The sequence below is a fragment of the Planococcus citri genome, chromosome 2 (genome assembly GCF_950023065.1).
Source record: "Planococcus citri chromosome 2, ihPlaCitr1.1, whole genome shotgun sequence".
NCBI classification, from domain to species: Eukaryota; Metazoa; Arthropoda; class Insecta; order Hemiptera; family Pseudococcidae; genus Planococcus; species Planococcus citri.
The window spans coordinates 65,265,764-65,277,358 of NC_088678.1; the positions used below are offsets into that span (position 1 = coordinate 65,265,764).

The 11,595-nt window shown below is 34.9% G+C and overlaps 1 protein-coding gene across 1 annotated transcript; it reads left to right on the forward strand.

Annotated features, from left to right (window-relative positions):
* Positions 1–730: 730 nt before the first annotated feature.
* On the forward strand, positions 731–9,566 carry LOC135837076 (uncharacterized). Its single transcript, XM_065352227.1, has 3 exons — positions 731–1,021; positions 1,208–2,021; positions 7,560–9,566. The coding sequence occupies exons 2-3, from the start codon at positions 1,526–1,528 to the stop codon at positions 9,374–9,376; spliced, it is 2,313 nt and encodes a 770-aa protein (XP_065208299.1). The 5' UTR covers positions 731–1,021; positions 1,208–1,525; the 3' UTR covers positions 9,377–9,566.
* The last annotated feature ends 2,029 nt before the right edge of the window (positions 9,567–11,595 follow it).

Consider the following 11,595-nt stretch of genomic DNA (forward strand, 5'->3'; position numbering starts at 1 on the left):
TCTGGAAATGGGTTTTAAAATGGTATAGTGAAAAGGTATCCAGTGAAATAGTAGCGATTTTCGTTTGAAAAATTCCATTGGATACCCCGAGTAGAAAAGCGAAAAATTTGGATGAGTATAAAGTTCTGCCCCTGTTATTTTCTACTTCATGTTAGAGTTAGAACGTTTTAAACAACGCCATGTTCAAATTGTATACGAGTAAAACTAAACAACAACAAAAAATTGATTGATTTTTAAACCACAAAAGAAAATCTTGAACAAACAACATGTTTGTTTTGTTTTTTTTTTCAAACTCTGCGTCATTTTCATCTGAGAATCTTAAAAGCAGTAGTTTTTTACTGCAAAGATCAGTAAAAATGATTTTTACTGACCAATTCAGTAGATTTTTCACTGTTTTGCAGTAAAAAACTACTGCTTTTAAGAAGCCAAAATGTCGTGACTGCTAAGCAGTGAAATTTCACTGTTTCAAATTTAGAGAGTTCACATTCGTTCAATTAAAAATTGAAAATTTTTTCTAATCTACACAGTTATTGATACAAAATCAAGTTTTAAAATTTTGGCTAAACATGGGAAATTGAAATTGATCAAGTAAATAATATACGATATTACGAATACGATCTAAACTTTATGTGGCCAATTAAAGAAAGATGACCAGGTAGAGTTGTAATAGAATAGAGTTGGAGGTTGGAAGGGAATAGTCAAAGGAGTTGGAGCACAGTAACGTAACGTCGTCGTGCGCGCGCACAAAAAATCTCCCAGTCAAGCGCGCTCTACAGAAGCTTCCATGGAACCTGCATTTTTAGCCCTCCATGTTTTCATACTCAAAGGTGTATGAAAAATAAACGCACGTTGTTGTGTAGGTACTTTGTCGTAAGTTAGTGTCGTTGTTTAAGATTATTGTGTTGTGTAATAGACTAAGAATTAAATGATAAGTGTAGTGATAGCTGGCTTGTGAAACTTACTCAAGATTGATATTCAAGTACTCAATACGAAACTGAATTTGAATTTTTCATCGAAACAGGTGAGTGTTTCATTTTTAATATAATTACCAAAATTACCATAGATACATAGGTATTGATAATTTTATATAATAACTATGAACAGGAGCGAGATGATATACTTACGTACTAAAGTACTCTTTGTTATATGTACATAAGAGCACATAACAAACCTTATTATCAACTAAAACCTGATTATTTTTCCGCAGAAAGACACGTGAAAAAGTATGAATTCCGCCAACGATTCGATATCAACAATGGGGAAAAATTTGGTGAAAAGTCAGCATTATAATGTCATGGTGAAAGTAGACGAAGATATTTATTATGTGGACAAGTTGCAATTGGCCTGGAAATCAGACTACTTCGAAAGACTATTGATCGAGTATTCTGATCAAGAAGAATGCAATTCGATCGAGTTACCGTAAATCGATACAGACACGTTCTCTACCGTGGTTGATATAATATATGGACAGCAGACACTGGCATCTGTGTTAAACACCAAAAATTATATCACTTTGTTGATAGCTATGGATTACTTGCAAATGGAGATCGATCTGAAAACTTACTACAATTTCATAATGAGAAATTCAGTTCTGGATGCGAATATATTCCAACTATACAACTTCGTTCGAGAGAATCCAAATTTGCAGTACTTGTTACAGTCGGTTTTGTTCTACATATCTGGTCATATGACGAGTTTGCGAAGTAACGAAGAATTTTTATCCTTGCCACTCGACGTTTTTACTCGGATAATTAAATCACATTCAACAGACGTCCCATCGGATAAGCAAGTGCGTGATGTTTGTGAAATTTGCGCAGAATGGATTCATTACGATTTAGAAAGCAGACTTCCTCATGCAACGAAGGTTGCAAATGCTGCTAGACTAAGATTTGTTCATTTTAACGATATAAAGGATGTGGATTTCAACGCGAAATTGACCGGTGTCGCCGAACATATGAAGCGAGAACAGATTGCGAAAATAATTCACCGGTGTTTGATGTTTGATGGCGAAGTAAATCCGGGTACGTAAATTTACATATTACCTATGGCTATTATAATACCTATGTAGTGAAATTCGTCGTTTTGTCAAAGTGAGGTGTTTTTTAATTTGAAGACATGTACTAAAGAGATCAGAGAGTTTTTATTTCTCTAAAAATGGCATACCTAATGTGATGTATTCAGGTTCAGGACTCGTACTAGGTGATTTTCGAGTCAGAATTTGTTACTTTTTCAGCGTTTTGTTGATTAAAGTTTCGGAGCTCGCGATTCTGTCTCGTCTCATTCTCGCTCCTTCCTAAACAATAGCATTTTTTCCACGAAATTCATCATCTTAGGTACCTGTACAGACTCACTTACCCGTCTCGTCGCGTCTGCCTTCTTTCTTCCCTGTGCATTGTTCTACCCTGGTTTCAGCTTCCCTCCCTAGCGAAATGCAAATAATTGCTACCTTGTGAAGATTGTAAGGTGTTAGGTCAAGTCAGTCAGAGCCAAGCGGAGTTCGCGATTCTGTCTGGTCTCATTCTCACTCCTTCCTAAACAATATCCTTTTTTCCACGAATTTCATCTTCTTAGGTAACTGTATAGGTACCTAGCTACCTACTCACTTACCCGTCGTGTCTGCTTTTTCTCTTCCCTGTGCATTGTTCTTTTTCTTCTGCTACCTAATGGTGGTTACACGAAGCCAAGGTGCTTCAAAGATATACTTTTTTTTGAACTAATTTTCAAAATTTAATTTTTTATTCGTGATGAGGAGGAAAATGTTGATAATACGTAGGTATTGAAAAGTGAATAATTTGTAAAAGTACCTTCAGATTATAATTTTTTATTTTTTTCCTACTAGCTACACTGCGTTTTCAGAGTTGAAATTTCAATAAGTAAAGCTTTGCCTTTTACTAGAATATTGTTGAAGTCTCACTTTCTGCCAAAAATACGAGTAGTAATAAAATGTACGTAATGTCAAAATTGCCAAATAAGTCTAGTTTTTTGCTAAAAATTATCGCTTTTTTGAAAAACATATTTCTAAAAGTCTTGATTTTTATGTGAAAAATTTCTTTCTCAAAAGCCTCACTGCATTATCAGAAAATCGATTTATAATAATTACAAAAGACTCAATTTCTTATCAACAAATTGAAAGACGGCGGCAGGCTGGCTTATGATGTTTAAAAGTTTTATTTTTTTTCCAAAAATTGCCCAAAAGTTTTCCCTATTGCTGAAAATTCTAGCTTTTTCGCAGTTGAAAAGTCTCGATTTTTTAGATAAAATTGTTTCCAAGTTGCAAAGTGAAAAATTTCACTTTTTGAGAAAAAATTGCGAAAAGATGTAGGTAGGTACTAGGTACTTATTAATTTCTTATTCTTTAAAATTGTCGATTTTTACCTAAATGTGATCTGTCACGAGAAAACCAGGTTAGTGTCCAAAAAATCGATTTGTTTTTTTTTATGTATATTGGTAGTACCTACTGTGCAGAATCCGCCTGTGGTGGTTAAAACGTTCGCGAACGATTCTTTTGGCCCTAAATTCAAGGTTAAAAAAATAGAGCAACTACAAAAAAAGTTTGAAATTTTTTTTGTGTGTGTTTTTCTTGAAAAGTATGTTCTGGGGAGTCAATATGCAAGTTTTTGGGGCAATCGGCCCGTATTTGGAGGATTAGTGCCATTTTATTGAAATTTGAATGAGGCTTAAGCTGGAAAAATCAACTCTTTTCACCTTGAACAAGTTTTTTGAAAAAATTTAAAAACTCAATAAATAACTTTATTTCATATTAATAATTCATTCTGAGTAGTGTTTGCGAAATTTTTGGTGCGAAATTTAAAAAAAATGAAAAAATTGATTTAGGGAAATTTCGATTATTGGCCTTTGGCAACCCTGATTTTGAAAAAAAATGTCAGGTTATGTTGGCACCCCTGGTGGCCAAAAATGGTCCAACGTCCAAGTTTCACGGACCTACGAATCATAGATCGCCAAACACATAGATTCAAAACTTCAAATGCCTGTCCTGTAAACTTTACGTTTTGGACACTAACCTGGTTTTCTCGTGATAGATCACAAATTAAGTAGTTTCCTTCGAAAACATTTTTTTCATAGGTAGATAACTAGATATCATCTGAAAGCCTGACTTGGTTATTTACCAGAGATTGCCAAAGTATCTCCTTTTGCAAATAATTCTCATAAAGTTCTTCTTTTTGCTAAAATGTCAAAATCCTGCTGTTCGCCAAAAATTGTGAAAAAATTCTCACTGTTGAATAATATTTCCAAAAATATTCGTTTTTTCAAAAAATTTGGAATTTTTTACTTTTTTAAAAAAAATTGTCAAAATGTCTCGCTTTTTTGCCAGAAACTGTCAGAAAACCATTACTTTTGTTGAAATTGCCAGTCTCATGTTATTTTTCCAAGAATTGACTTTCTTGTCAGAAATTGCCAAAATCTTTATACTATACTACCAAAAAATTCTAAAAAAGTCTCGATTTTTCATCAAAAAATTTCGAAATACCTAGTTCAACTTTTCAAAATTAACTATTTTTTGGCTCATTTTTCGAGATTTTTCAGTTACAAAATTACTTTATGGGGGAATAATTGAGTATGAGCACTGCCCTCGCTTCACTCGGGTCTGCTTACTCTTCATTTTCAAAATTAAAATGTTTTAAAACTCATCATTCGAATTCTAAAATTTTGGATCAAAAGAAATAAACCAATTTTTTTTTAACATTGTTTTTACATCTCGAAAGGGTCATTCCATGTCAATATTGTCAATTCGACCAACGTTTTTGAGTCATGCCTTTCGATTTTGCTCAAATTTTGTTTACAATATTATCTACCCACCCACTAAGGGCTTCCATTATTTTCACATTGTCTCGAGGTACTCAACTTCAGCAGCGCATTCCTCCAATAATATGATACTTTGATCAAAACTGATTTCACAGTTCGAAAGGGTATTGAATTTTGAACTTTTTTAAGCATTTTGAAATTTTCAAAATTTGAAAGTTGAACTTTCAAATTCAAAGTTCAAATTTCAAAATCACGCTGTAAGTGGGAGCTACCGTATAAAATTCTAAAAAAATGTCCATAGATGTAACTTTTGATGCTTTTTTGAAATATTCAAGTTTCAAGATGGGATCTCTTGATAGAGAGGGAGCACCTCCGCCCCCAATTTTGGGAAAAACTTTCAAAAAAATATCTGGGGCATGTGATATATCGAATTGTATGTTTTTGGTAACGCTGAACACGAATATGACGTTAGATTTTTGATTGGACTCCATCCACGGCCCCCAGCACCTCCCCAAATGTGGTAAAAATTCAAAATATGTTTTTTTTTTCATGCCAGTCGGAAAATTTCCAGTCAACACCCCCCTTCCCACACCAGTCTACTCCCCCCCCCAAAAAGTTCTTTCTTTTCACGTCGACTTATTTTCGCAAAAGTGAATAAAAAATTTAAAAAACCAATATTTGTACAACTGAAACTCACATTCAAGTATCCAAACATGAGAAAGTAATAGTAAGATAAAAATTCGTGGGGGGGGGATTTTGAGGGCCTCATTCGGCGAATCCACCAAGGGCTCCAACTAACCCAGTCCGAGCCTCTTGAAAGAAGTCTCTCTTTTTCGTTAAAAATTACGAAAAAGTATCGTTTTTTGCCTATAATTGCTGAAATTATTTTCCAAGATATCACCCAGTCAAAAACCGCCAAACATTATCACTTTTTTGCCAATAATTTTCAAAAATTATCAAAAGTCTATTTTTTTGCAGAACTTTTTCAAAAATGCATATGTTGGTTTTTCAAAAATTCACGACCCTTGGGAACAAAAATGGAAGGGGGGGGGTAAATTTTTTGAAACTTTTGGAACCACCATTCTGGACCAACCCTCTCGAACCCCGGTAAAAAGTTTTTTACAGTTTATTAGTATCTGAAAGACCTCCATCCTACCAAATTTTCAGCTCAATAAAAATTTTCGCTGGTACTCAAAAATCCAATTTTCCAATTTTTCATAATTTCGATATTTTGGGAACCCCTGGAAAACTAGAAACCTGCAATTTGCGCCAAACGTAACCTTCTGACAATGAGGCGTATATTCGATTATTTAGATGAAAAAGTTGAATTAATCTCCCTGTATATTCGTAATTTTGGAACTTTTTTTAGAGCCTCCCACTTTAGGCACCACTAAAAAAGGCGTTTATGCATATTTTTTCGAATAAATTGAAGAATTCACGTTTGAAACACACTAGCAAGTGCTCTATAATTTTTCCATTTGATTTTTCCTGTAACTTTCAAAATTGAGCTATTTTAGGTCAAATTCTGGCATTTTTACTTCTTTGAAATCATCAAAACGTTATTTTCACGTCTTTTCGAATACTTAGTTAAATCTCTGAATTTGATTCAAAATAGCTCAATTTCGTTAGTTACTGGAAAAATCCTACGAAAAATTATCGAGCACTTGCTAAGTGTGTTTCAAATGTAAATTCTTCAATTCATGAAAAAATATGCACAAACGCCATTTTTAGGGGTGCCTAAAATGGGGGGCTCCAAAAAAGGGTTCAAAATTACGAATATACAGGGAGCTTAATTAAACTTTTTCGTCTAAATAATCGAATATACACCTCAGAAGGGTACGTTTGGGGCAAATTGCAGGTTTCTAGTTTTCCAAGGGTTCTCAAAATATCGAAATTACGAAAAATTGGAAAATTGGATTCTTGAGTATCGGTGAAAATTTTTATTGAGCTCAAAATTTGGTAGGATGGAGGTCTTTCAGATACTAATAAACTGTGAAAATCTTTTTAGAGGGGTTCGAAGGGGTACGTCCGAAATGGTGGTTCCAAAATTTTCAAAAAATTGAAACCCCTCCAATTTTTGCCCCCGAGGGTCTGAACTAAGACCTCCCATAATGTTTGTTTGGTTTAAACAGATATTTTATGCTAAAAAAGTTTTTGAAAATAATACTAAGATGGTTCCTAAAATTATGTTTTTATTCGCAATCGCAACTTTGGGAACCCCTGTAGCCCAAAAAATGATCATTTTGGGTTAAATAACCACGGATTCGTATTTCGTACATTTATTACAACATTTTAAGAGTGGTTGAGTCGATAACTAGCGATGGTGCCAAAAAATGGCCGTATTGCAACACTCCTCCTTTAAAAAAGTGTCGATTTTCCAATGAAAATGTCGAAATAGTATAATTTTTTGCCAAAGTTTCGCTTTCTGGATTAATTGCCCAATAAATTTTTTTTAAAAAGTCTCACTTTTTGCCAGATATTTTCAATTATTTTTATAATTTTCAAAAAATCCTGCTGTTTGCTAAAATGATCAGCAGTGTTGCTTTTCGCCAAACATTTTCAATAATTCTCTCTTATCAACAAATTTGTTGAAAATGTGTTTTTTTTTGCAAAAAGTTCCTGGTTTCACTTGAAAAAAAAATGCCCAGAAGCCTCTTTTTTGCTCAACTTGTCAAAATCTCGTTTTTTACCATTGTTAATTACCTATTCTACTTATAACAAAAATGTTTGAAAACGCCGAAACTGGTTTCGACTTTCGAAGATATTCATCGAACTTCTTTCCTTTTTTTTTCCAGCTGGTCAAGAATTACCACCGAAAGCTGTAGACAGAAAACAAAACACCTTCATCGGTCTTGAAGAAAACGGACGAAAGAAGTTGGCAAAACTTCTAGAAAATAATTACTTCTACGATATCGCTGTCAAAGTCGAAGAAAAAATCTACAAACTTCACCGATTCAAATTAAATTCAGCTTCGGGCTACTTCGCCGACATTTTTCTCGCTGAAAGCTTCAACACAGATACTCAATGCGCCGAATCAACCCTCCACACACCGAACAAAAATAAACAGTATTCGCTGCGCGATGTCGATCAAACGACCTTTGAAATGATCATCGAGTATATCTATTTCGAAGAAGTGCAATTAACATGCGAAAATATAACTCGTCTATTGAAAGCTGCCGCTGCCGATAATTTGAGAATTGAAAAATTATTCGATAAATGTGTATCGTGGATGAATGAGAATATCGAAGAAGTTTGTTCCAAAGTGCTGATAATTGACGAATGTATTTCTAGATCATGGATCAAGGAAAATATCAAAGAAATTTGTTCAGAAGTTTTAATCAAACCTGAAATAATCAACGCGTTCCCGATCTGCTCGATTTCTTTCGATGTGTTGGAGAAATTACTCTTTTCGTCTTCTGTGTGCTGTGAAAATCCGTATAAAATCGTCGAAATATGTTCCAAATGGGTTAAGCATGATGTAAAAAATCGATATCATCTGATACCACAAATCGCCGTTGCTATTAATCGCATTCGCACGATGGAGTTCGATGATCATAAAATGGAAGCACCTGCCGATTTAAACAACCTCTCAGAGCAATTGATCCGAGATAAATTATGGAATACCTTAAGTTCGATTTCGCTGCAGGTTGCTCCTGCTACAATCAATCAGTCGAAGAGTCGAGTTAAGAAGGATTCTTCCGAAATACCTGTGTTTACAGCGTACACCGGTGACAGGTCCGTTCGTATTCTAAATGCTGATTTCAATCAAATCGCATCGTTTAATTTCCTCCCAAATACGTCCAGCGGAAACGATGCTATAAATATGGACTTCAAAGTATCCGCGACCTTAATCGGAGACAATTTATTCGTTATGTTGACTGCGATTGTTTATCTTGATAGGTTTTACGTGTACAATTTAACTTCGAGAAAATTATGCTCTTTGAATTGCTGCCTAAATAAGCAGATCGATCGTGATTGCAAGTACTCGCTGTTGAATTGTCGCGACCAAGTTTACTGTTGTTTTGACGATGGTCAAATATTGAAGTATGTGGTCGAATTGAACCGCTGGATGGTATTTTCAAAGCCGTTGCTATTCCGAACTATTTATGGAGGTAGGCATAATAGCGTACTATTCGCCAGCAGTGGGAATGAATTGTATAGAACGTATTACAGTGGGCAGACACATGTTTACATTGCGGAAGTATTCAATTTTCAACGAAACGTTTGGCTGTCTTTGACAGACTCGCGATTTACACCGCCCCAAGCAACTTATAGTTCTCCGATCGATCTAATCAGCATTAATGCAGGTGATACGCTCGCTGTGATATACCCTTCATTCTTCTGGGTATTTGACCTAAAGCCAAGATCATGGCGGCGTCAGATCTCCTTAGCAGGCGAAACTATGTCTACGTCAAATCTGAAGCCAGCTTTTGCCTTAGTTCACTGTGGAGACGAACTTTTGCATGTGTTCTGCAACAAATTGTATCGTTGGTGTGGTACAAATCAAAGCTGGGTGTTGAAAAAGGATTTACTTTCGAGATCTGCAAACGTAACCGGTAATGTTTTGGAAGCGCCTCGCTTTTATACTATTGCTGCCATTCATAGGTGTTGAATCTAGAGCGTGTACCTAACTTTGTGATTGACTAATTTAAACTTTTTTTGAAAAATTATTATTATTGATTTAAGTACAATTAAGCATTCTGTATTCTACTTGATAGTTGATGTAATATTCGTTCGTGTGATTTTTAAAAATGCTCAAGTGATGTTTAAATTTACTAATACATACATATTTTTAGCAAGAATATACCTATTCCTTTGTTTGTTGAATCTTGGTTATACTATATTACTTAATTATTTCCCATCAACTATTGTGACTTACATGACGTCTACAAGTCATAAAAATAATGATAGAGCGATAATACTGTCAATTTTTAGTACAGATTTGAATTTGTGGAATTTGTAACGATGCGATCAGTAATAACTTGGATAGATGAGTATTATTAAAATCAATACCAGGAAGGGGAGGATGAGAATTATCACTAAGGGGGTGAATAATTTTGCACTAATTCGGATAGCTCAAACATCTAATAAATCATTTCCGATGACACTGTTCATTTCATACTGAGATTCTCTCACACTTAAGGAAGGAAGAGAATCGAATCATTGTACAAATTTATTGCAATTAATTAAAAATACAACATCATTGTTACAATCATTCAGACAACTTAAGCCGAATACGCCATTGCTGGGTGGCTCATCGGTAGTAGAACTACTTCTTTAAGGCAGTTCTTATACCACATAAGGTGATAGAGGACGAAAAGACAAATGACATTTATGACATTTTCTATACATTTCTGTGGAATTAGGTAACTAGGTGAAATGGTTCTCGGGGCCATTTCAAGGTGATTGAGTTAATTATATTCACGAGGCATATGAATATAATTAACTCAAGGAGTACTCAGGAGATCGTTGCTTAGGATAAATCTCTATGAATGTACACGTTTACTATCTCTCCTGCGGTCCCCCAATTAATAAGACCTTTAGCGATAGCACTACTGTAGTGTTGGCCTGAGAATATTCTCAATGCGCATAATCTGAGAATATTCGCGAATATTCGCGAATATTCTCAAATGCTTGGAGAATATTCTCTCAAAAAAATAAAAATCATGACTTTTTTCAAAAAATTTGAAGATTTTTCTACAATTTTCCACAATTTACAAGTTTTACATCAACTTTTCTTTATAAATTTCCAATTTTCCTTAATAATTTGAAACCTTTTCAATGGAAATTTGGAAAGTTTCTGATTATCTCTAAACTAAGCAATAATGTTCTAATTTTTTGAAAAGAATCTGCGGAATATGCGCAAGAATCTGCGCATATTCTTGCGCATGCGCAAGCAAAAAAAGAATATTCGCGAATTTGCCCAACACTAAGCACTAGTTTTAGAATCATTTTGGTAGGATTGACTTACCTCAATATCCGGATTATTGGGCAGTTTCTGAGTAATTTAGGAAAAATACCTCGACATTAACGCGATCAAACGAACTTATTTAATGAAGAGTTGAATTAATTAATAAAATTTACCATCTAGAGATGGTCCGATAGATACAAAGAGATCGCGGGGTCAAGGGCCCCAAGGGTTTCCGAAGACATTGTTACGGTTAGCTACTCCGCGCACAAAGTGATTTTTCAGTTCATACGATCATCGGTTAATCGGTTTAAGCCTCAGATCGCTGAAATTATAGTTACCACGTAAGCCATTAGAGGGAGCTCCCTCTCGAGGTGTATATCATAATTCTTCACATACGTGACGAGTACGATATAGACCACCTCAAGGACATTTTCCCATAATATATCCTTAGGCGGTCAGGCCATAACTGCTCCTTACAAATTCATATTTTTTCTTCAGTGTATTTTAGGAACCCCTAATTTGATAGTCGGGGGCCCCGCATGAGGATCACTTGCATCTCCCTGCCGATCCTCCGGGGCTACTTTTTTCTTAAAGGGAGAGTCCTGAGGAACATTTCTAGCCCTTGTCCTCAAAAAAAGGTGGCCCTACTTACAAAATGGCGGCCATTTTGATTGACAGGTCAGACGAAATCGCAGATTTTGTGTTCCAACATAGGACTTGCACGGATTTTTTTAAACCGTACAAACGTAGATCGGATGATCAGGCAAAAATTCATCACCTGTCAAAATTTCAAGTGCTAAAGTGCCTTTTTCAATTTTTGGTGAATTTTTGAAAATCAAATTTAGACCAAAAATGAGGGTAAAATCAAAATTTTACCAAATTGACCGAGAATGCTGAAATTTGGGATATACCCTATTTTC

What these genes read in the sequence shown, in the direction of transcription:
- LOC135837076 (XM_065352227.1), top strand. Translation starts at nt 1,526, where the DNA reads ATGGATTACTTGCAAATGGAGATCGATCTGAAAACTTACTACAATTTC. An exon ending in TGATGGCGAAGTAAATCCGG is followed by an intron (nt 2,022 to 7,559) that starts GTACGTAAATTT and finishes TTTTTTTTCCAG; the next exon opens with CTGGTCAAGAATTACCACCG.